The sequence below is a fragment of the Caloenas nicobarica genome, chromosome 4, assembly GCF_036013445.1.
Source record: "Caloenas nicobarica isolate bCalNic1 chromosome 4, bCalNic1.hap1, whole genome shotgun sequence".
Lineage (NCBI taxonomy): Eukaryota > Metazoa > Chordata > Aves > Columbiformes > Columbidae > Caloenas > Caloenas nicobarica.
Genome location: NC_088248.1, coordinates 64,764,084 through 64,790,801, shown reverse-complemented (window position 1 = coordinate 64,790,801; position 26,718 = coordinate 64,764,084). Strand labels below are relative to the sequence as shown.

General features: G+C 39.7%; 1 protein-coding gene across 6 annotated transcripts in view; it reads right to left on the bottom strand.

Annotated features, from left to right (window-relative positions):
• HS3ST1 (heparan sulfate-glucosamine 3-sulfotransferase 1) overlaps positions 1-24,988 on the bottom strand; it is a 32,951-nt gene extending 7,963 nt beyond the window's left edge. For 2 of the 6 annotated variants that reach the window (XR_010606120.1, XR_010606121.1), the window contains exons 1-3: positions 24,821-24,988; positions 15,039-16,131; positions 11,230-11,313 (exon numbers count right to left, since the gene is read on the bottom strand). Coding sequence is in view for 2 of the 6 variants with exons in the window: in XM_065633992.1 (XP_065490064.1) it covers positions 15,041-16,003 (963 nt within the window). In the remaining 4 variants the exon portion in view is untranslated. Of the gene's footprint in view, positions 1-1,376; positions 1,428-9,884; positions 10,032-11,229; positions 11,314-13,001; positions 13,030-13,470; positions 16,132-24,820 lie in introns of those variants that run through there. The other 4 variants (XR_010606122.1, XR_010606119.1, XM_065633992.1 and 1 more) reach the window with 4 other exon arrangements.
• Positions 24,989-26,718: the final 1,730 nt, after the last annotated feature.

Here is a 26,718-nt window from a genome sequence, read left to right as displayed (position 1 = left end):
CCTTTACTTCTTCACAAAGTATTCTAGTCGCTGGGAGGGGATGACGGGTTAGTTCAATTGAACTCTAGATGCCTACTTTTGAGGTGCAAACTGCCTCAGCTACCTTAGCAGTAAATGGATAGCACATTCAGGACGCGATTCTTCTTATCCAAGAATAAATACCTAAAGAATGTCAGGTCGGCCAACCCCTCCAAACATTTCCTTCTTTCCATCAGCTGGAAAGGGACTTAATTAACTCAGCCACAGTCGTCTAAAGCTGTATGAAGTGAATGCTACCCACTGGTATTCGTAGGAACACCACCACGGCACAGCTTGGTTCTAAAAGAAAACAAGTGCTCCTCAGTTGTGTGAAAGGTATGTCCTTGTCCTCAGGCAGAGATGCTGGTCCCTGTTTCCAGGAGAGCTGGAAGGACTATCCCCATAGTCACAGAACTGAGCACTCCATAATGCAGTGCTTTCTGGTGGGTGGTACTCTAAGCAACTTTCTATTAACGGTGCAGAGTAGGTCTTCCAAGAGATGTAATTTTTCTTGTGCATTAGACAGGGAATGTAGAGCCCCAAATTCTAGTGTGAGTTCCATGCAGGGAGGTGAGATAAGCATTTACAGCCTAAGCAGGCCTGGCTTTTCACAGCTTCCCTAAAATCTTCTAAGGCATATAAGCATCTTATTGATGTCAATAGGTTTGAGTCACGAAGCATCTTCTATTTAAAATTAATCTTGCCCTGCTTCATTTGGCTATGAGTTAAGTAACTACTTAGAATTTAAAAAAAAAAATTAATTGGTGTTTACAGAATGCATTTTCTTCCATCCAAGCTATAAATCTGGAAATATATACTTTGAGAATTTGTTATGAATCTAGTATTGACTATCTGTGACTCTCAGTTCTGTTTTGTTCTGTTGTCAACCTGAATGCCTACAGCTAAATCATGGGAAGTGGCAATAAGGTTGTGAAAGAGAGTGAGAAGGTAGAACAATGACACAGATAAGGCAGCCTGAGGTATACAACTTCAAAGAACTTTTGATATGAGTGGCTGCTGGGCTATTGGGAGACAAACTGGCTCCATGTAGGCTGGAATGGGGTACTCTTCCTAGAGCTATGCCTGGGTTCAGCAGAGATGTGAAACTTCAAACACTTTAGAAAAAGGGAGGGGACATGAATAGATTAGGAAAGGCTCTGAGGGATGAATGAATGGAAAGCTGACAGTCAGGCTGCAAGAGACATCGGGAAATATCACTTATGGTGAACTGAGTGGGGCGTTGGGTTCTTTTCAGGTTTGTTTTGCTTTACCTCCAGGAATGAGGTTAGCTCAGTTCAAGGGAAAACCAAGGTTCCACACAGTTCTGTAGATGTTCCTGCTTTTCAGGAATTCATGTTTCTCTTCTTGTTTTGCAGGTGTGATCACTGTGTCATCATACAGCTATAAATCTGTAGATATATATTTGAGAAAACAGTCATAACTAACGTCTTATTGTGACTCAGATCAAGCCTGGGAGAAGTTAAACTGTGTAATCTCACCCAAGAGATGGAATTAAGGTCTCGTAACTTTGATGTGTACTCGGGAAGATCCAAAAATTACGTTAAAAAGAAAAAAGCCTATAAATCTGGATTCTTCTAGCATCCAGACTCGAAAAAAGGCAGACTGAGGACTAACAAGATGATGACAGACAATTTATATTGTATCTGTTCTGTCCGGAGTGACTTTGCACAGGATTAATCCATGTTGGGTAACATAGAAAACTAAAATATTATATGGTTTACCCTTTGTTATCTATTCACTATTCATTTTATTTTTTATCTATTCTTTCTCCAGTAAAATAGAGTTTCTTGGAAAGCTATTCTACTACATCCTTTGCTGCTTTGTATTCACAAGTACAAAAAGGATTAACTTTGAACTCTGTTTACAGTGTGTTAATAGTGTTGAACTACATTTATTGCTGAGCAGCATCTAGGAGGCACAAATGCCTTTAGGGAAACAATTGTGGCTTTTTTTGGTTCCCTTAATTTTGAGTAGAACAAGAGTTGAAGGGGCAATATATGTTGAACCAGGTTGCTACATTCAGAAAATTATAGCCAGAATAAAATAGGTTATATTGACTCTACTAAGCCAATATTAATTTTGTTTTAAATGTACTACCCTAGTCTCTTCATTCTTCAAAACAATTTATGTGTTCTTGAAACTGTAGACATTATAGGCAAAAGTAGAATATTTGAGGAATTCAGAATAGATAAACCTTTAAACATGAGTTTTAGCATTTGAATGGAGTCCCTTTTATATCTCTAGCAAGCAGGTCATCTGGCCTCTTCACTTACATTGCTTCAAAAATCCCTGAATTGAAAGGCACTGGGAGTTGGGGGCAAATTGCAGTAGTCATAAATGTTAGAATGATATGATTTAAGGGGTCTAATTTACAAGATATGGAGAAAAGCTGCTTGCTTCCCAAAACATTTTCATAGAGATCCTTAGGGGAAGTCCTGTTATGTGTCCTTTCCAGAATCCCAATCTGATTTCATACTTAAGTACTCGTGCAATTTGAAAGAACAATGGTGAGTTACCTGTAGTTTTTAAATTCTATTTTGGAGTCTTGTCTGACAACATTAATGCAAGCATGTTCTAAATCACACTTAGCAGAAAATATAGCACAAAAATTCAGCATCACATGACTGGTTTTGCAAGTAAAGCTGTAAAGATTTTTGTTATACATCATCCGGACATCTGAAGTAAGGTTGTCAAGGACTTTCAGACATTGTTTAAATCCTGTACATGTCTTTTAGAGCCAACCAGGGAGAACAGCAATGGAACACAATTTTTGCAAACAGTAGTGTAAAAGGTATAACACGCTGCATTGCTTACTTTTTGTAAGAAGACAAGGCACATTTTGCTAGAAGGTGTATAGGCTTTTAAATGATTTGATTCTAGTTTATTTAGGTGGAAAATTAATTTTCATTCTGATACTCACCCGCAAATGTGAAGCAGAATAAGACTTTGTTTATTTTATGGGACCATGAACTATAGTGTGGTGACTTACATTTCCTGTATTTAATCCTCAGAATAGCAAACAATCTACAGCCAGATCTGTTCAATTACTCTCAATGATTTAAAGGAATGTTGCTACCCCCTGCAAATGAAATATCAATATGAGCATTTAAAAAATATTGAAAAGCTTGATCCTTTCAGCAATTTCTTATTTTATTTACAAATGTTTTTCATTGGTTTATTTTATGCATCTGTTTGCTTTCTTTGTTGGCTTTACTAGAGAATAATGTAGTACTATCTTTAGCTTAACTTAGCTAAATCTATAAATCTAATAAAATCCATCAATGACCCCACTGCTGCAGCATATTTTTCTTCCTGTCTTCTATTTTCTTCTCCTCTTCATGATTTCTACAGAAGCAGGCAGAAGCAGGGAATTATAGCCCCTTTTGTCCTCATGTCAAAGTTTACCTAAAGGTACATTTTGCTTTCCTGAATCAATTTTTTTCCCAGTTGACAATCAAGACAAGTGGCCCTAGCACACACTCCATAAGAACAGCACCACCATGTCTCAGTGAGACCACATCTCCATGATTTTGAGAGAAAATCTCTGATGAGGTATGTAGCAAACAAAGCCATCTCATGAAAGGAATGAACTAAGACATCAGTTTGTTGTGGGATAGCTACTAATGACCAGTTCTGAAGTTTGTATTAACTTTCACCTTTTTCCCTTGAGCTAACCTACATTCGATGGTAACATCATGTGTCAGGAGAGAGCGCTTTTGAGGACACCTCTTGATCTAGAACGAATTGAGGGAAAATAGTTAGAGATTCCACAGTTTTCCTCTGGGAATGTTATAGACAGATCTGGTTCTGTTTCTTCCATGAACATCTATATGAATTATATAAGAAAAAAGAGCAAAAATGCTTAGTAACTCCACATTTCTATGTCCTCTTACCTAATCTACAGCTGGCCTCTGAGCATAGTCATGACCTTGCTCTGCAGTTTATGAAAGTCTTTCTCTGTTCAGCATGTCCGCCATGTGGGACACCTCTCTTACCAGATGAGTATGATCCTTCAGACATGTTTCACCCAATAAAGAGCAGCGGCTGCGGTTGCTTCTGCTTTTCAAACTGGCATTTTAACCCAGACAGTCAAATTGAAAGACATTGCTTTTCCTCAGAAATCGTCCATGGAGGCTAAAAAGTTGTTAGGAGATGATTAATAAATGCCTGTCAAAGGAAGGACTGTTCTTACGGTCCACAGCTCATAAACCAATCTGCAGTTGTCTGCTTTGTCTTATTGCTGAATTGCTTGCCTGTATAAGCAAATTGGCATTTGCCTCAGTAACAACTCCTGCATATTCTTTTGGTTTTGTTTTGAAGTCTGAAATGGAGAGAAGGACACTGGCATTTCCTTTGCATGAGGCATTCACTTAATATATTAGAAAAGGAAAAAAAAGAAAAAGGTAACCTTTTTGCTCATAGACAAGCTCCAAGAAAGCCAGAATAAAAATCTGGTTTTATTCATTAGCTGTCTCTCCCTTATGCTTGAGTTATAGGTGTCAAAATACGGGTAATTTAGTAGACTTTTCTAGGGATATAAAAAAATAACTTGAACCAATACAAATCTTTAGTTTGAGCTGCAGAACACACTATCAATGAACCATAACTTCTTGGACTATCTGCATCCTTCTGCTGCATTTAACTTCATTGTCTTTTTTTGTGATAAACTGTAAAGCAACATATCAAATTAGCAGATTATTGGCTGTCCTGCTGGAAAACTTGTAGAGCAGGCATTGTTTCAAAGTAGCTCTGTAAAAGAGTGAGCAAGTCAAATCTGTGCAAGACAAGTCCCTGCCCTCTGGTTGGTTTTCTTTTTAACTTTTGCCTAAGGAGAAGGCACGGCTTCAGAAAAGGTTCAGCTAAGCTACAGAGAGCTTATCACTGGAGATGGCATAGACAGAAAAATGATACTCTCTATACTGAAATGATCTTCCTTTAAGTGTTAGGTGTCTTTAAAATTTTAGAATTTTTTCTTTTCATCACTTCATTTTCCAGATATTTAAAATGCAGCATTTTTTGTTTTGGTTCTGGACGCCTTTTTTTTTTTTTTTTTCTGGTCAGAACGTGGAACCCATTTCCCTGTGACAGTATCCACAAAGCATTCAAGAGGCCATCAGAACCACAGTAGTCAAACCCCTACAAAGACTATGGTGCTTATGAAGGTACTCTTGAAAATGTCAATGGTTACCTTTCTGCATTTCTAGATACATACATACCTTTACAAATATGGCTTTTACCTGTCAGCTTCTCACTAGGCAAATTTACAGTGCATCTACTTCTGGCTGAATGTACTATTGAAAGACACTGATTCAAAATACTTATTATTTTTCTTTTTTTTTTTGAGACTATTGATTCATTACTCAGCATTTCCATTTTCAGAGCAAGATAAATTGATACTGCATAGTTTACCATGCAGGGCTCTGATGGATGTGCTTAAAAATAAGTTTCTGCTTTACATAGACATTAAAGTTTTCACTGTCCTTATTAAGGGTAGAGGTTTGCCTTTGGTTTCCTCAAAAACATCGACTTGTCTGCTTTTTTGTATGGCTTTTAAACATAACTTGAATGTCATTCTCCACTGTAACACTGGTTATATTTCAAGTGTCTTAAAAATACTTGGAAGGAATTGTATTATATAAGTATAAATTATTATCACTGAACTATAGATATTTCATGGTGGTGATTGTGACACTGTTGCTTTGCAAGATCTTTAGTCAAGTAATGACATCTCTGCCATAGCATTAGAAATTAGTACGCTGTATTGAAAAATAAAATGTGCTGAATGTAGCCACTAACTGAATAATGCATAAAAGCAAATCTGATTCCTTAAAATACTTGAGTGATATATGCCACTGATGTGACACAGAGGAACTGACTTGAGCACCTAGGTGTTATTCTAGTATGGTGACTTCAGTAAGACTGGGAATTTCTGACTTTAACTCTGACTCTACCAGTCTTGTAGAACTGTCAGTATTACTGTTCGTAACAGAAATCAGAGTTGCACAGCTACATTTGCCTGTAGAGTTTTTTAGATACATTCCCGATTTGCCAAGTTCAGAAATTTATTTTACAGATAAGAAAGGGAAATTTATCAGCATCATTAATGGTATTTAAAATATTCTAAGTAGAATTCTCTTCTAAGAAGTATAAAGCAAAACTGACATTAAATATAGTACTAGAAACTACATGTTCACCAGCAAGAGGAAAAGGTAGCTTTCCTGTTCAGAACTCATGGTTGCATACTACAGTTTAGGTCTACGGACCTATAGTATTGTCTCCCTTTTCTCAGATGATTGTATGGAGGGCACCAGGTTTAATCAATGTATCTGAAAGCAGAACAACGTAACAATCTTACTTATTAGAAACAGATTTTCCCAATTATTAGAATTTTTATTAAACATGATAAATAATTGTATACTCTTTCAGATTAGGAAAGACATTTTTAGTCATTCTTTTTTCCAGCTGATTGCACCCATCACGTATTTAACTATAAATACAAAGCTGTGGCACAGATCCCTTGTGAAATTGCCTAAGGGTGGTACTAAATGTGTCTCCTTCAGAAACAGAAACTATCTTAGACCCTCTACCCTTTGTTGGCAGATAAACAAAGAAATTAAGGATCAAATGGAAAAGTAAATGGAATCCATTGAGAGATGAACATTTTGAGAGCTGCGGGGAATTCTGCACTTTTAACTGTTGTAGTGTCCTCACAGGCAGGTTTGGGGGTCATTTGAATTCTATTATGTCTAACATCACTCAGGAGGTAGAAAAGAGCTCTGGGAATTCATTCCATCTAAACGTTTTTATCAAGAGTGTTTGCCAGTTCACAGGCTGGTCTGAACTAGAAGATTCAATGGGTGAAGATAGGTCATGCTGCAGTGTACGCACCCGGGCTGTGGTGTCACAGCACAAAGCATTAAATGGCAAAATTTGTATCAACCCCCACAATGGCCACAGCATGTCCCTTCTTTAGTTTTCTCTCCATAACCAGTGCTTTGAAGCAAACGTGTAACAACATATCAGTTCCCTGATCCAATTCATAGGACAATTGCCCACAAAGCTGTACCAGTCCTAAGGCAGAAGAAATAGAGGGCAGGGATTTCTCAAGGTGCTGTAATACCGGAAGACTTCTGCAGTTTAACTGGCTAGTTTTTGGTGGCAGTGCTGGAATGGAAGGCTGTCTCACACTCAGGTCTGCTCAGGGTTGTCTGTGTTTGCAGAACTGCATGATGACCTGAACCAGGGACTTGATGCAGTTGAAAAAGCAGTTTGTGTTTGGGTTCTTTTTCAGCTGAATCCACTCCTGTTCTGGCACAGCTCTGACCAGCTTTGGCCAGATCAAGCAGTATCTCTGAGTGTTCAACTGCGGCTTGTATCTGCTGAAATCACATTCTGAATCACTGGTTTTGGAAAAAAGAAATTTAGGGGCATCATCCCCCAGCAAGTAGTTATTACTAGACAATCAAACACAATAGGTAATGGCCTGTCTGCCAAAGAAATGGCCACAATTTTGAAGAGCTGAGGTCCTTCAGCTAGTAGGAACAATGCCAAGGCTGTCTCCTGAATAAGGTAATGAAGAGTTTTGCAGCAATATCAGTGTAACGTATTCCTGCTGTCTGCACCGGGCACATAGTCCTCCCAGCTGGTTCAGCATAACTTGTCTGTAAGGCAAGCAGTTATGTAGGTGGAGGAGAGCTGATTCTACCAAGGCACTTTCTCCTTTATGTTTAAATTGTTATTTCCAGTAAACTTGCAGCTAAACAGACCAATTCAAGGCCAGTAACCTGGGGCACAGGAGAGGAAAAAGCATCTTTTGGTGACAGATCAGAGGCAGTAAAACTCTCATGCTTGTGATAAGGCGAAGGGAACAGACCAGAACTCTGCAGGTCCTCACAGAGGCTGTGACACCCATTTTACCCTTTCTCTGAGAACAGGAATGGCTTTCCTTTTCGCTTTCCTGAGCTGTCAATCCCTGTTCAACTTCATGAACAGTTAATTCACCTGCTAAATCCATTTTTCATGCATTGCCCTATTTGTAAGGGATGGTAAATCCTTTCCCTTATTTACTGTGCTTGAAATTTAACTTTCTTCCATAAGGCTGCAGAAGAAAAAAGTTCTCGTATGAGTCACAAAAAGGAGCATTTGAGGCAGTTCAAATTTTACATTATTTTCTTTTCAGTTTATGAATGTCTGAGCATTAGCTGACTCAAGTTCTTTAAGTATCAAAGAATAGCACTAGGATTTTAATATCATTTGATGTTAAATAATTAACTTAGAAAACTATGCCAACATCACAAACCATCATATGCATGATATTCAATAATAAATATCTTATGGAATTCATATAACTGAAGCCCACACAAGAACAAGGAAGCTGCCAAAAGTAGCATCATATCCAGTTGGCTTAGTCAGCAAGAAACCAACTGGTCCACAGATGCTCTTTTTTTCTATGAGAAAATATCCTCTTTTGCAAGTCTCCTGTCTGCAAAATGTTTAATATGAACTCTTCTCCTCCTGCAGGCTGTAAATCATTTATTCATCAAACTCTTTTATTTGTAGCAGATGGAAAACTTAGTAAAACGTAAAAACAAAAAAGGGGAAGATTAGACACGTAGGTGAATAATAAATCTAATTGCATTATACTGTACTGACTTTTTAAAAAGGCCTTAAGGCATGGGAATCAACTGATACTCAGATGGATTTGGATGCCTTTTATCTGTTTGGGTGGCACAGACAATAACTGGACAAGAAGCTGTTTTTCCTGAGTGCTTGTTCATTATATGTAAAGATATGAATACAGGGAATTGTGGCGGATGCACTTGATGCCCCCACAGCCAAACCAGCAGCAGTTCGGTACAGAGGCCATGCTAAGATGTAGCCCTGTATCCCTTACCACCCACTTCCAGTGCCCTCGTCTGTTCAGGTGGCTGTCTAGCCCTGGTCCCAGCCAGTGCGACAGGCAAAATGGACTATGTGTTCCATTTCTGCAGAGCGGATCCTTTTTTCTCTCTTATTCCTCTTGCACAGGAACACGTGTACGGGCAAGAAAATGATAAGACACTAAAATAAGACATGGTATGGTTCCAATTCCTTTTCTTCTAGCACATGCACACTTATGTTACCTTTGGTTTAGTAAACTTTTGGTTTAGGAAAACCTTTTTTTGTTTAGGTGTTTTTTGTTTTAGGTTTTTGTTGTGTTTGTTTGGTTTGGTTTTGTTTAGTAAATGGGGGATGGGGGGAGGGATGTTTGTTTGGTTAGTAAACTTTTTTAGTAAACTTTTTTAGTAAACTTTGGTTGCAGTAAACTTTTGTTATCTGATTCTATTCCATGCTTTCCCGGTCCTGATCTTTGTACTTTACACGAAGTCACAAGAGGAAAAAAGAACTCACTCCTACATGGATCAAGAGGATGGTTCTCAGACTGTATCCACTGCTACAAAGGAAATACTGTTACCATTCATAGTATGGGTAAAAATCGCTTAATATTGCCAATAACATAACTGCTACTCTAGCAACAAAAAAATACGTTCCTTTGATTTTACATTTGTATTTACCAAATGCATTAGATAACTACTCACACGTGATGGTGTAATGATAGTTTCTCCCATAATGCAATGACACAGAGCAAATAATCTGAATTTTATTCAACTAAGTTTAAAATATATCACAGCAAACATATACAAAGTATGTTTTGGACCCCATAATGCTGTGATCTCGCATTCATTTGAACAGTATTCTACAAAAATACCATCAGATCGTGGATGTGTTTTCCGGAGTGTTAATATGATAGTTAATTATAGGATAGTTGTGATACAGCAGCATACTGGAGAGTAAAGAGGAATGTCACAAAATTCAGTGATAGAAGATACACAGAGAAGTCTGTCTGGTGTAAAAAATACTGCATGAACTCTTCCTTTTGTCACTGAATGTCATCTGGACTGCACTGTGTTGACTCCTGGAAGGTGGCCTGATCATCGTTGAAATACTGCTGCCTGATTAATTGAAAACCAAGGAGAAGAGGGCATGTTAGTTGTTCTGCTCTTTTACTGTGAATGCATACACATTCCTGTTTCTGTAAGCCTCATCCAGATTAAGAATTTTGCCATTCACTTCAGAACAGTCCTTTGTTCATGCCAATGTGCCTTCATAATTGAAGCTATGTGCCTGAGTTGCATTACAATTTTTGTATATATATATTTACTAAGGAATCCCTCATGCACCTGCTGTTTGGGGTTTGGCTCTTAAACTGTGTTTTGGCAGAGCATAATGTCAATAACAAGTAAAAAGATGATGTCATTATGATAGGATTATTGACTTGGAAGTTAATCGAAGACATTGCTTTTGTAGATGACACAAAGTAATATCCAAGCCAAAAAATTCACGTCTGTTATAATTTTAAAAAAAGTGTTCTCAGACCAATGAGACCAACTGTTCCTATGCATCCAGCTGCTCCCCACACTGACTTGCATATTTTATATATCCCAGAAGGCATTTAAAATCTGCAGCATCACTGTTGAGTTTATTGCACTATTAACTTAAAAACTGCATCAACTGTTGTGTGGTAGTTAAGTAGAAAATTTACTATGGATGAGTTATTGTTGCAAGAAAAGATAACACTCTTCTCCTTTGCTAATATTCTACGAGACATAAATGCAATTTCATTTATTTTTGGTAAGTAAAATGTTAATAAAAGTTTTTTTCACTCAGGATATTTCCGTGGCTTCCATTTGTACTGGCCTTTCCAATGCAATTGCAAAATGAAGGAATTAACATTGAACATACAATCTTTCTGGTATAACTGGAATTTAGGCAGTCATATAAATGGAAGTTGCTGGGTTAAGAATGAGAAAAGAATAATGTTACAGCTGTAGGGGCACGTACCTATTTCAGCTGGTACATACCTAGTAGCATGTTCAACACACTTTGTTGACATATGTTAATTTAATTTAATACTTCTGCCTTATTACTGTTTATTACTTTATTACTGTATTAGAGAACAGCTACTAATATACTTCTACAAAATTTCATTCATTAGGACTTTCAAATCACAGATGTTGAAAAAGAGAAAGGAGAAGGGATACTCCTCTGAGAAGCACTTCTTACTTGTGGGGTGCACGTGTGAACTTTCTTAAGTGTCTGGTCAGCCATGCTAGATAAAGCAGAAGAAAGATTCATGGAAATACGTCTTACCTCATCTTATTTCTCTTTAGACATTTGAAATCTGTGTGGATGACAACAAGGATTGAGAATCCTGGCTTTCTGCAGAAACTGGGTCTGAAAATGCATGTAGACAAGGAAACATGAAATGATTAGCTTTGAGCACCAAAGTAACAAAGTTTTCATCTAAAATATTCTGCGTTGGTAAGTCTCACACACTCATCAATGAGGATAACACTACCATATTCCCAATGCAAATAGGCTCAAGCAAGACTTAAAAAAAAAATGGATTTTTTTTTGAGGTGTTCCAAAACAATGTTAATTTATTCAAGCACAGTAGATGTTAATTCACCTACAACATCAGTAAAAGCGTACAACGAACAGCAAAGCACATGTAAAAGGATCATATAGCACCACCAGCAGATGTAGCAATACTCTTGACGAATAAATTTGGGGTTTTTTTCCCTAGGAGACTTCTTTCCCTTTTCATACTCTTCCAGCAGTGTTCATGTGATAAACAGTATAGTTTAAACTTTGTCCTCTGCAGGTACAGTCTCTGGCTTTCAAAGACTCACGCTAATCCATGTTGTGAAGCAAAGGGCAAGAATTAGTCCTACAGTGCCACCCTGACTAATGACGTGATTGGCATTGCTTCTTGTACTCAAGGGGAGTGGTAGGCTTTGAGTTGGACATTGAATTCTCATAAAGTGCTGTATTTGTTTTATAGGTGCAAGAATGATCACAGACTTGGCTAGGTGCCCTGAGGAAACAGGCCTCTGGAGCAACAAAGTGGTTGTACTTTAAACCTGAGATGGTAAATTTTTACAGAAATAAATACCTGTATTGCATAACACTGGAATGGTATTTTCAGAGATTTTTTTTTCCTGTTAGGAATAGATATGGCATGACTTCAAAGCTCCCTGTCAGTGTTTCTACCATCCAAATCAGAACATGCTTTAGCCTCTTTCTTTCATTCTCTCTTTGCTTTCTTCCGTTGGCCTTTGTTGTTTAGCACTTCTTTAGAAACAGTCTGGCAAATATATTTAAACATAGTAATAAATCTGTGGAAAGAAGTGAACGTTGCTCTTGTTAAACTGAAAATTTATGCTTAGAATCATAGAATCAAGTATTGTAATGCTTGAACTTATGGCATATATGGCAAGTAAATATTACCATTATTATTACTGTAGGTGTAGTTTATGTCTGTCTCCATCATAGCCACCACACAGCTAGCTGTGCAGCCTCCAGGATAAGGTATTGAACAATCATGCCATCCTGCACAAGGCACACATGTTTGGTATGACATGCTGTCTGTGGGCTTCTTTGAGCTTAGGGTCTAGGGCATGAGTCATGTGAGCTTCTGCTTCAGGATGTCCCCCTGAAGTGGTCACTTCACCTCCTGATCCTACAGAGAATATGCTATGAGGTCCTAGCACTAACACAGCAATAGTGACCCAATGGTTCATGTTCTACTTCTCTTTCTACAGAGACAAGCCATATACAGTGCAGGGCATATATATGCATATATGTGCATGCGTCCTGCTCAGGGACAGGCAAGATACTAGTATCAAGTAGCATGATACATCTAAAAGTATTCTCAGTACCAATATCAGGTATCAATATTGCTCTGGCATTCACAGTTCAACACTTATGCCTGATGCTGCCCTGTATGACCTGCTCAGGTGATTTTGATGCAACCACGTCTTCCTCTAGTGCTCTGGCTCCTGGTCACGTACACTGGCAGTATTCTTCCTTTCTCAGCAAAAAGCAGGTGAATGTGGTGGCCTTAGTCTGGGACTGTACACAGGCACTAGTGAAGGGCCTAGATGGCTCCTACAGAGATCAAATAAGCAAGGAAATGTGATGATGAGTGTAGAAAAAAAAAAATGGCCCACATTACACAAAACCCTTTGAATTTCTCTTTTCTAAAACTTCAATAGGAGCATGCTGGTACTATAATCCTGTTACTTTTGGCATCTGCCTCATGTAAGATTTGGCAATACTGCCACCAGAAACTTTCCCTCCTCATTGTATATTCTGGGTCAGCAACGAACCATACAGGGACAACCCAGTAGCAAACTGCTTTTTGAACAATCCACTCAGTTATGGCTAAATTCTTGCATAATATTTAACTAGACTCTAAACAGGAGTTGAATGCTAAATTCTGGTCTTCCAAACTAGAAACTGATGAACAAAAGAGAAAGGAAGGATGCAATTCAGAAAATATTTTATTGAGTACAATACCATTTCCTCGCAGGCTTTTGTCAAAGCTCTACTTTATAAAACACCACCAACCTCTCTGAGGTTGAATACAGCTTGGGCAGGTGCACAAGGAGCAGGAGAGAGAGGGGCAGCATCTACAAATTTTCATGCAAGCAGCACAATATGAGATAATTGCATCCAGACAGTACCTTGTCATTGTGCCCAAGTTTGCACCATCTCACCAGAAAAAAATTAATGAATCTACATTTAAATTTTATAAAGGATTGTAACAAACAGTTACAAGTTCAAATTTACAGGGTGTTGCACTGCACATTCAACAGCTAAACTCAAGATCATAAAAAAAAAATTAGGAGCTCAGAATGGAAGTAGCATAGAATCCTTGTGTGAAAACTGGATTAACTCTAACTCCAGAAACTGATGGCTAACAAGACATCATAATTACTGCAGACAAGGAGAAGTGTAATTTTTACTAGTGTAGTAACAATTAACTTTCATTTCAAGCTGATGGAAGACCATAAAAGTTCCTAGAATTGGGGTTAACTCCACAACACATAAGTCTAATCAAGACTTGGCATCGTGGTTCTTGGAAGGAGATTAAATGAACAGTGTTCTACGGGCAATTTTCAGCTGCATGAAGCACCTGCTCAACTTATAGAAAACAGCCTTCGATGGGATACAAGTGTGGAAGTATTTATATGAATGAAGTTGCTTCTTATTAGAATGTAGACCAACTATTTTTTCTGGTTTAAGCGCTCATTTTCAGTGACAGCAAAGCATAAATGTGCTATAAAATGTAGGAACAGTCATAAGCAACCTTGAATATGTCCCTATATTGCTAAATTCTTCTCTCAACACTCCTTTATGAAGTATATATACATTCAGAGACTGTAGGAAGTTTTCAAGTTGACCATATTTCTGCAGCTAACCTCTGGATTTTATAAGCTGGTCCCCACAGAATCTTTAAAAATCTGCCATGAAACCTGCACTGTACTGCCAAAGAATTTGAGGATCACTTGTTTAACAGTAAATACAAAGGTAAATACAGCAGTTAATATGTCATTGTTACACAGAGACTTTCATTGTTGTTTGGGTCTGCATGTCCCAACACATGTAAGTACCAGCACTCTATCAGGAAATAATTTTATAAAGCAGGATGGAACAATTTGCTAACTACAATAATATTTTGAAATGAAAAAGAAATTAAACCTCATTTTAAAGCAAGAAAAACGGAAATGTAAAGCTTAGAGTATTCATTAGCAATTAGAGGAGAAAGTCCAAAACAGTCCAGAAAGGCCAAAGTATTCAAATAATGCTGAAGGGTTCTGTTGAAATGAATTTCTTATTTATTAAAAAGACAACACATTCTCAAGAGAGCATCTTCTGCAGGGAAATAATTTAGTTTCTTCATATAGACACATCATACACAATGTTAACAACCATGAAAAAACAATACAAAATGTTTTCAAATTTAACAAGTAGAAAAATATAACTAGTATATATGGCAATTGTGAATCTAATACTGTACAGAAGTATTTATGGATTTTACAAATAAATTATAGCTTAAATGCCCTTTTTTAAAATTTCTAAATGTACACTGGAACACAGGTTCTGAAGCTTACCACTAACTTGCCACAAATGAGTGCCAGTCAAATGTTCTGCCCACAAGCTCAAAAAATTTCTTGTTGGGTTCATGGAAATACGCATGCAGTTTCTCGAGTAACCAGGTATCTACTTGTGGGTGTGCTCGTCCTTTTGATTCATGTAAACAACGCTCTCTACCGCTGTCCCTTAGGCAGTAGAAGCCTTTAGTTTTATTGAAATAAAAGTTTGATGCATTTATCTGTGGCGATAACTTCAAAAATCTCTCTACCTTCTCTATTTCTGGGAAGGGATCTTTGATTAGTTTATCCCCATCTACAATGTGGATATGATCAAGAGGAAAATACTTCAGCCAGTTTTGCATGTGAATGTAGTATAAGCTTCTGTTTATGGCCTTGTAGTCCACATTGAGTTCACCATCTTTAATCAGAAATTGTTCAATGGATGGATACGGCTTGTGCTTCTGCATGTGATTATAGAACACTTGGGTGTAATCTGATAGTACTCTCTCACTTGGATCTCTTAAAATAAGGAGAAGTCTCATTGATTGGTTCATGTTATAAACTCTTTCAGGCACTTTAGGTGATGTGAAATATGCTGGAGTTTTTTCCACGGTGATCTGATGGGGATAAGAGAATGGCATTTGACTAATATACCACTTCAATCCATTTCTGTAATGATCTTCCCAGTCAAAGAAGTGAACTTCACTTTCTGCTGCTGCAATATCTGGATGGAGACTCAACATCTCTAACAACGCTCTTGTTCCACCTTTTCTCACTCCAATAATGATAGTCTGCGGCAGCTGCTGGCATGATCCATTAGAATGAATGTTTTCCTTGAAGTCATTTTTTTGAGATGTTCTCTTTAAAAGCTCTCTCTGAACAGACTGAGAAGAACTCTCAGCCTTTGAATTTACAGCCGGTCTGGAAGGCACTATCTGAGGTTGAACAATAAGCAACACAGCTCCCAGCAGAAAAGCTGCCATGACAGAAGTTCTTAGTCTGGTTTCAGTCAAGCAGGTAATGGGGCATAGAGTGATTTCCACAGAGAACAACCTCTAAAAGTTGTTTTTGTTTTGCTGAGTGAATGCGTATTTCTCAAACAGAAACTTTGCTGAAAGAGGGAAAAGAAAAAAAAAGCACATTATTTTATACTCAGACATATCACTATTAAAGCCACACAGCAAGTATCTTTTGCTTTTCACAACTGAACAAGCTTCTTTAGCTTTCCCAACTGTAGGCGCATAGATCATTTCGTATAATTAAATTCTTTAAAAGACAGGCACATACAATAATGCCACAAGAAAATGATTTCCAGTCATCAGGAAACATGATCATTCTGAATCTCTCTCTTGCACCCAAGATTCATCCAAAGTATTTTTAAATTATTTTTTTAAAGTCTGATTTCATTGGAGTTGAACCACAATTACAATAAAATTAAGTGCCTTTTTTTTTTTTTTTAAATCTACAAGAATAGGCTTATCTTAGAAACAAAACATAAAAAGGAAAAGGTGTGAACTGGATCAAAAGAGCATTTCTTAAAGCTGAGGGTCTTTAAGAAGTCTGGGAACCATAGCCTTCTAAAGGACCATATGACAGCAACCTTAGAAGTAAAGCCTCCCGGGAAAAAGGCTCGTGCAATATCGACAGAGCTGCCCAACTGTGGGGAAGTAACTTTCTCCTAGGAAGACATCAGGAGGAGCTCTGGGTGAGTAGGAGACCAAGGAAAAGTTGAATTTTTGTGTAATTCTTAAGTGAAGTTAACACTTGTCTTGTGTTTAGGGTTTCTAGGGACAGAGTCAGGTGGTATGCACTCTGGCCCTGCAAAAAGGCGAGATAATGAAACCATAGACTACAGTATGACGGCATCAACAAAATGTTAAGAGAGCTGTGGTTCTAGTCATGATACTCAGGAAAAACAAAATACACAATGGGTACTTTTGAAGGTTGAGTTAGCCAACAAAGCTGCTGTGACGTAAACAACTCCACACTTTATCAAAAGACAACTATATACTGCCACTAAACTCCATTTAAAGGTCAGGGCGTTTCTAATGCAATGTTTGAAGTGAAATCTTAATGGCCTCACACATAGTATAGTTGCTAGATTGCCATGTTATGAGCAGACTGTGTATACAAACTCCCTAAATTAAGATGCCTTCCAAAGACTTAACCTTAGCAGACGGCTGGTAGAAGTATGATTTTGGTATTGTCTAACTCCATCTAGAAGTGAAGGCCATGATGGCAGGGCACCTCACTGCTTTGCCTTAGTAGGCTACTGTAAGTATGAATTTAAGCTTGGAACGGCATGTACTGTACTGGCTAACAGGGGCTGAAATACGAAATTACACACGAACAATCTGAGGAAATACAAGGGCAAGGTTTTGGAAATTCTCCAGAGAATCTGAAAAGAAACTAATGACTTTTCCACAATAAGCTAAGTCCCAGTGTGAGAAGGACTAATGATGTGTTACTAAGTGATCTAGAAAGTTCTGTTTGATAGCTTTGCATTCACAGAGGTCACAACTCCATCCTGAATGGCACAGATCTGCTTCCTGATGTTTGCTGCTGATTATTACTTTTATGCTTTCCTTTTTTTAAAAATCACTTTCAAAGGGCTACAAGGCAGCGATATTATTGAAAATCAAGGCTGAGAGGAGAGGGAAGCAAAGTTTCATGATAGATGCGAAGACAAAAGAGTGTGTGCTTCCCTGTGTGCCTGCAGGCTTTGAGCTCCTGGGCATGCCCTGGGATGTTCTGTGGTGTCTCGTATCAGGCAACTTTGCAGAGGAATTTTGGTCACTTAAGTTTTATTTGGCTGAAAGAGCTCCATTTTGGCTGTCATCATGAATCTTCTTCTCTCTTTCCCTGTCCTCACCATTCCTGTTAATCTTTCTCAGCTTAACCTACTTCGGTTTTAACGAGAAATAATCTTAGTTATTAGCCTTGCACTGAGGCTGTTGGTGGGGGGACACTGGGTGACAGACAATTCAATATAGGTAAATTCGTGCTGGATGTCCCCACTGAGCCATGCTGCCACCATATTCAGCAGAAACGTGAACAAATGGTAGAGCACCAGATGGGTTGGATCAGTGATTGATGGGCAGTTCAGTGCATTGAGAGCAACAAAACATCAACTCTTGCTGAATTTTAAGGTCACAGATTAAAGGAATAGCCACTTACTTTAGAGTATATTTTAAGAGTCACTAGCTCCATAAATAGTAAGCCTGAGTTGTTGTCTTAACACCTTACTGGAAAAGCATAATAGGATTCCAGTGAGGAACAGGTTGAACTGTTGTTGAAAGGAGTTAAAACCTAATGGTAGGAACCCTTATTTCTTCTATTGAAATATGCTGTGCTAATCACCAAGTTCTGCAATAGGCTGTCTATCTCTGGAAGATTAACTGTTAGCTCTTATCTCAGATATTAATGACAACACACTGCTGGCTTTTTTTTTTTTAATGAACTATATGTACCACTTCATTGAGACTGTTCATTTTTAATTCAGTATGTATGTACTACTCAGTTATCAACTTTTTTTTTATTCAAGCCTTCTTGTGGCTGAGTGTAGCATGGGAAGGTTTGACAGAAATAAAAGGCACAGCGAGGTGCCTCTTAACTGTTGCTCTACTCTTGTTTTGGCTGGCAGTGCTCTTTGAAATCAGGTGTGTATTACAGGTGTGGTACCAAGGGCCTCACCTCAGAAATCTTTTTCAGCTTCAGTGGAGCTCTGCCTCAGTGTCTTCCCATTCCTAACTCATACTTTTTGGAGGATAGCTTTTTCTAAACAAAGAAAACCAACTGTTTGCTGTTACAACATGAGACCTCAGAATAACATGTGCATATCTTCTGTTTCAGGCATACAGGATTTCATTGTTCCTCCCCAGCTATTTGTTCAGGTGTGCATCAGGTGTTCTTATACTGCAGAACACTCCTACGGTATCTGTAGCATTTACTGCCTTTCCACACGCCCAATGAACCATATCAGTAATTATGCCATTCAAAGTACCTATATGCTATCATTGTTTTCCTTGCAAGCAATAAAGCTTTGTCTGCCTTTTCTTTCCATTCTCTTTTGTTTCTCTCAGACTGTATAGGTTTGATATCTGGATCAATTATTTTGTTGTATTAGACTAATGCAAAACAATGGACATGACCGTGCCTCTAAATTCAGCACTAAATGTATGTTGTGTGGGCAAAGTGGTGTCCAGGAATAAAACAGCATATAAATTTGCTGTCATTCAACTTTCTTCTCTTATGTTCTCTTTAACGTTTGATGGAGATCTGCAGTTCAGTGGCTAGAATTACAGCAGTTTATATAAAATAATGCAAACATGTATTCCATAGTTTTATAATTTGTGGGTCCAAAAAAGCATTTCAACAATAAGAAGCATGCACTGAGGAGTTTATAGCAGCCACTCTGCCAAATTACTTTTCTGCTTTAAGAATTCTCTTCACTGCCTCCACAAGTCATGCAGAGCATACATGACTTCACCCAATGACTTTGTATTCCAGATTAGTACAAAAATTTGACAGTCATTACTATTGTATTTGCTACAAGTAAATGAGCAAGTTGGTAAAAGAAACACAGTGTATGTTAAATGGTGCTTTGAAGATCATAACAATACTTTTCAAAAAGTCTGATTGCTTTTGCTTAATCTTTTCTTCAGCTTTCTCCAATTAATTAGCAAAGTGTTCTATACTGTTTATTCAACAAGATTCAATGTGGACATTGCCAATCAAATCAGCTTGCATGATTAAAACCTATTCAAAAGTAATAGTAACTTGGAAATAAATTGAAGCTTTTCTCAGTAAATGCATTATGAGGGCCACAGCTGCCATATTTCATTGATTTGCAAGCATATTACAGTGCGCTTTCAAACATGCTTCACTATTTTATGACTTCTGACTATCTCTTACCATATTACCAAGGTATTTTAATGCCTCAGTACATTTATCCTCACTCAATGGAATGGCCTAAACTACTTAGATTATATATAATTTTTAGTTTAATTAGCATTAACAAAGTACGGTAGTTTTTGACTGGACTGATTAGTCCAGTTTTGCTAGGGGCAGGGGTGAATTTAGCTCTGAACTTTCATAAGAATATTCGAGTTAGCTGCCGAAGCAGGTAGGAGGGAACATAAGGAGTGTCTGAAGGCAGTCAGTAAGCCTCAGGTAGAGTCTGCTGGCAAATCTGACAGGGGGATATTTCACAACAAAGCCCACAGCAACACACCAAGAGGTCTAGCAGAGCTAATGGGACACAGTTACTACCAGGACAGTGACTAGGAGAGGGAGGACCACATCCTATCCATGAACATGCAGGTGACTTCACTGCCATTAAAGAGAAGCTGTGTTTTTATGGTTCTCTAGGGACTGAGGATGAACAGGTTAAGTTTCAGATGTCCTCACTTTCCCTCCTTGCAGAACTGAAGCCCTTCACTAGAGACATCTTTGCCCAGGCATCTAAAAAAGCACCGTCTGGCCTGAATGAGAACCATAGATCAGTTGCTAAAGTTTGTCTCTAGAGGGAGATTAGAGCTGAAAATCTGAGGGAGACATTCTGTTCTCAAAGTATATTTAGTTTTGCAGATGTGATAGAACCTCAGGACAGCTTGTGGACTATTTTCCTTTGTGCGTATTTGAGCACTCAAATACTGCAAAACATAAGACTAACATTGCTGGTTAAAACTAGCTGTGCAGTACAACCCACACATCTGCTGTGCTGGCTTCTTATACTGGAAAAAAAAAATCCATAACTGAGCTAACCAACTCTGCAAACAGCTTTCTAAACTGATGAAAAGTCAGTGATCCGAATGTTTGTATTCAGTGATGTGTTCAAAAAAGCTGAACTAGATCAATTGTAGTGTACTTGAAATTCTTCAAGAACTCATCGATACGAACAATATATGTTCCTATCCTTCCAGAATAAATGGTGTCTGCCATAGGATAGATTCCTTAGTTCTTTATATGAGTTCTTTCAAGTGACACTTTGTATCCAGTTTGCATTAAACTCTCCAGCACAGCTATCACTTAAAGCTCAGTAAAAAGCAGGAAAGGGAGAAAATGTTTTGAAAACAACTCTAATATGGTTTATGAAACTTTTTTTTCCTTGGAAATGTATTCTGCATTTTGCTATTTTTAACTATTAAACTGTCTCACAATGCCCTCTTCACGAAGAAATGCTTCCCACACTTTCCCCTACACCACTGCTTTTTAATCACATTTTAACAAAAGTTTTAAACGTGTGCCAATGAAATGCTCAAAATCCAGTTTTCAGTAACTAACTACAAGTAATTGCCCACTTCAGTGAGTGCTACAGAGACAAGTGTATTAAATTGAATAGAACTATGTACTACTGAAGCCAGAGATCTCTAGGGGCATAAACTATTGATCACCCCATGATATATATAAAAAAGCCATCTGTGCATTAAGAGGGAAGGTGAAAAGATAAGTAACTGTGTGCACCTGTATTACAGTGCCTAAATGATATTGGCTAAGTACATATCCCAAATTATATTAAAAAATGCTGCACAACCAATAGAGATTAAACCATGGCTATAACTTCTATAGTCAGCATGTTAAGAAATCTAATCATAATTTCAGTGCTGTTAAGATGACATATTGTCTATCAGCTCTAAGGCTTCAAGAATATACTTTAAAAAGTCTCTAAATTTCAGTTAGGAGAACTTAAGCTGAGAAAGGCTGACTTGGTGGGAAGTATTTTTGGCTGAAATCTGCTATATTTCTGCACCTGCTGTGATAAATACAGTTTATACAAATTAGCTAGGTCATCAGTTCATGACTTCTAAAGAAGGAGTTCAGCTCCAATGTGAGCAATAAAGTACCAAATTTATAATAGACTGTAGTTATATATAACATGCACTTTTTTTCTTGAGGTCAGAAGGGACCACTGCAATCTTTCATGCCAAGAGACCATAAAAATTTTTAGAAGAGAGAATACCCTAGATTTCAGAGAATCTCATGCAGGTAAAAATAAAATGGGACATTACAGCAGAATAAAAATAAACTTGAAAAGCTCAGGGTGCACAGAAATTTTTGTACTGAATGCTAATATGGAATCCCTCTACCACTTTCTAGCATTTTTAATACCTGTCAGGACTCGTTTTTTTTTCATAAAGAGAAAGGGTACACTGAGCCACTGCCTTTTCTATCCCTCACAAACACAAATGTTCAATTTAAAAAATCCAGAAATTACTCCATACCCTACTTTCCAAGCAAAATGGGTCACATTCTACTTCGGAAGCAGAAATCTACTGCACAGTTAATAGAGTTGCTTCCTAATTCATCAAAGCTGTCCCCAAGAAAACAACCTGTGTGAAAGGACAGCTCTGTCCTCTCTTGCTCCCTTTCTGTACAAAGGCTCACCTTAACTGGATGTATTGGAAAAGGGAACACAGCAGATTAAGCAATCCCATTCTTATTTCCCCTGCCAAGCAATTTCTTACCATTGCCTGTAGCTGTGGGCCCCCTTTCAAATACCAGAAATACACTTAAAACATCAATAAAACAAACAAACGAAAAAACCCTCTCCAAACCTCCAAATAATCATCTTTTATTTCATATTCCAAATGATATTTTAGTTCATATTCCAAGCTGATTTTTATGTCCTTCACCATCCTGCCTTCAGAATAACACTGGAGCAGAGTGTGTACTGGTGAGGTTGTGACTGTATTAGACTTAGCTAAACCAATCAATTTACTAAGCAAAGCACTAGATGGTGATCTGGAGGGAACCCTCATGCTCCAGAGTGAGAAGTGAGATGACCCAGCAGGATCTTCCATTTTGGACTGCCCAGACACATTTTCAGTTTTTTTTCTAATTACCAAAACTTTTCATGGAAATCCATCAGCTTTGACCTATTTTTTTGGCTCTGACAGCTTTTCGGCTCTGAGTGGCATTTCTAGAAGAGGCAAGGGAGAGATCCCCTGCTAGTCAGACTAATAAGAACATTTCTTGTTTCCTCTAACGAAAAGCAGAAGAGTTATATGTATCTATACATGCATATATTCTTGGATATTGGAAAACTGGTTTCCACCCACTCTGTTTTTCTGTAATACCTGTGGAAGCATATGGCTAACTCAGAATAACCAGGGCTGTATCCTGACAAGGAGGGGACACAGACTGGAACCTGGCAATGCTGGGGCTGGAATTTGCTCTGTCAAATTAATGCCTCTCCACTGCAGCAGCTGGCTTTGCTTCAGATGCATAATCTTGCTGCTGACCCACCAGGGGCATTTCTTTGGCTATATAAAATCAAACACCTCTGCATTTTCCAAAAATAAAAAAATAACAGCAACAAAACCCAAAACAAAACAGAGTGAGTACTGAAAAGGTGAATGTGCAAGAGATACCTAAAGCTGAAGTCACTAACTGTGCTCTTACTGATAGGCAGGTGCTCATTTCTGAGCAATGTGGGAAATGCACTTGTTCAAGAGTGCAAAAAATCCTGGCAGATGCAAGTTGTAATAGTTATTTTTTATATATATATATATATATATATATATATATATTTACATATTAAGTTTGATAGCCAGACAACATATGGGCACATACTGAATTGAACCTGTTCTACTAAATGTTCCACTTGCCATATATACTGCAGAGGCTCTCAGTGGGAGTGGGCAATGAACGGTTCTCTCATGCCAGGAGAGACACCCTGCAGACACTCCATCCCCATGACATTTAAGGCTGGTATTCATAGGACTTCACTGATATTTTTTTTTCCTCCCCAGTATACAAAGAGGAACAGTCTTGGAATGGGGAAAGCCCTCAACCTACTGCGCTAACATAGGGAAGAAAGAGAACTACATACATGTTAATTCCCAGCCAACTGAGGTGATTGAATTGCCTGTACTTAGCTGGGTACCCTTTCCTGATCTTTGGAAGGGCTGGAAGACAAGACCAAACCAGAACATTTCCAGCTGGGGACTGCCACCCTTCTCTTCCACAGCATCCTTTTACCAACAAAAAATCTGAACCTCTTACAGCCTTATCCCTAGAAAGCACACTGAGAACTGCAGTAACCAAGCCTTTCCTGTACTGCTCTAGGGAGCTAGTCCTTCAAAACAGAAGTGAGCTCGAGTTAAAGCTTTGTGCTCGCCTGCCAGCCCCCAAGGACCACTTTGCCCTCCAGCCCTACACAGCTTGCCAGCTTCCAATTCAGCACGCTGCACCCAGCCAGCTTCAGCACGCAGCGTGGGAACGGATCAAAGATGCTCGGAGGAGCTTCTGCAAGTTGTTCTGCTGTCAGGCAGGAACCCCGTGCTCTGCCACCCTGTTTCCACAGCCCTGTCATTCTGCCGTTACATGCCGCTGTCATTTAAGCACAAGGGAAATAAGAAGGTAAAGAAATAAAGTGCCCAGGGGTCAAATCTGGCCAGATCTATAACCCAGGTGCTGGCCAAACACTTTTTTCCTTTTTACCCCCGACAGCAATGCCCCCCAGCGCCCGACATGGTGAGTAAGGAGGGTGCGGGGTAGCGTATCCCCGCCCCGGGCTGGGGACGGCCGGTTCTACACGGTGGGTCAGACGCTCCCCAGCCCCGGAGCGGCGCGGCGCGGTGCGGTGCGGCGCTCGCCTCCCGCGGGCGCGGAGCTCCCACCTGCCGGGAGCAGGTGCCGGGCGGAGGGGCAAGAGGCAGCGCAGGATGCCAGCGCCTGGACACGCCGGGAAGCGACAGACCCCTCCGCCATCGCCCCGCCGCCGACCCCCGCTTCCACCCCAAACTTCCCGCGGCAGCAGCAGCCGCCGCCGCACCCCAGCACCGCGCATCACTCACCGCCGGGGCGCGGAGCCGTAGGGCAGCGCCCACCCCGCTGTTCCATGGGCGCCCGCGGGTGCCGGCGGCGGAGCCGGGAGGGAAGCGCGCCCGCGGCGGCGTGCGGGGAAAGCGGCGCGCGGGGAAAGCGGCGTGCGGGGAAAGCGGCGTGCGGGGAAAGCGGCGTGCGGGGAAAGCGGCGCGCGGGGAAAGCGGCGCCCGCTGCCGCCCGCCTCGCCCGCCGGGAAGCGGCGCAACCCGCGCCCGCGCCAGCTTGTTTGTACGGCCCCGCCCCCCGCGCCGCGTCACGGCGAGGCCCCGCCCCCGCCCCGCCCCCCGCGCGGGGCTGAGGGCCGAGCGGGCGCGGGCAGCGCGGGGGCCGGGCGGCAGCGCCCGCAGGTGCGCGCGGACGTGTGCGCGCGTGTGTGCAGAAATAGTAACGCGCACCGACAACACCCCGGGCCTGCGCGAAAAAATTGCTGTCTACAGAAAACAGCTTCCCCCTCCCCACCCCTGCCGTTGATTGCCGCCTTCCTGTACCTGCAAAAATAACACCCGTGCGAGGTGGCATGAATAAGAGACTGATTGCACTTGTAGGTATTTACTTTTACTTCTTGTTTATGCTTTCTGGACTTTGCAAGATGGCTTTGATTTTTTTTTTCTTTCCCCCTGAAATGCTTTTTGTTCAGGCAGAAGAATTTTAAGCAGGATGGATGCTTAGAATGACAGAAATGCTGCTTCCTAAGAGCAGTGGGAAAAAGGCTTTCTGGGGATTTATTTTAAGTCATAGGGTTAATTTATGGAAATAGGTCTGTATTTGCCAAGAACTGATCTACCTTTTTTTCAAGATAAAATGCATTAAAACCAGCATTAACATGCTGCTTCTTCATCCATTATTTCAACAGCCAAACTCTCTTGAAATTTACTGGGAATAAAAAGCAGGTCCAAACAACCAAAAAAAAGGCAAAAAAAAGCTGTTACAGGAGTTCATTTCTCTGCTGATTTGGATCAGTTTAGTTTCATTCCTATCTGAGGGGTTTCGTGACATCTGACAGATCTGAAAGAGGTGGAATGTTCCTAAAGAAGGTGGATTAGTAGTGTTTGTACACAGGTTTTAGTACCGTTTGCCCGACTAGGTAACTTGCTTAATCACAGATCAGCAGCCCCCTGATGGGGGTTGGGTGGCAGCCAGGAACCTCTCTGCAGCTGAGGGGCAGTTTAAGATTTCCTGAATTTTTTCTTATGTTTTCTCTTCCAAACCTTTACTTCTTTCTGTAATTTTACTTCCATGGCTTTGCTTGGAAAGAATAGTTGCTTGTCCATCAGCTCACTTTGAGAACTGCTGTTCTCTAATGGCACATGGTTATATTGATTTAGGGTTTGATGTTTAAATTTCCATCTACGTTGGTGGAGCTGTTTGCACAAGCATTGCAGGACCGAGTTCTCACTCTACATGTACACAAGCCAGGTTTTTTCCATCCTTCTATTAGAAACTGTTGCTGTGGCTGCTGTGTGAGGACTGGGAGGTTGGCAGGAGCTGGACCTAAGCATCTGAGAATGGTCTCTTTAAATAAGCAGAGGATGAGAAAGGCATAAATCACCTCTCCGACCTTTGACATGATGCTGGTTAATATTCCCGTTGAAAGTGGACTAATGAGAGGTTTGCAGGATGCTGTGACCATTGGCTGTGACTTATTCACTGTTCATTCAGTCCTGGAGTGCTAGTCTGTGGGAATGTCAGGTCACCTGTGCTTCCTGCACCCAAAAAACAGCTTAGTGCACCAATGTTATGCAAAAATTCTCTAGGTATATATTTTCTTAAATCCTTTCCCTTCAGCCTTGGCCTGCAATGGTATTATAATAGGAGCCACAGCAATAAATTATGGAACTCTGTTTTCTAATCACGACTTCTATTGAGG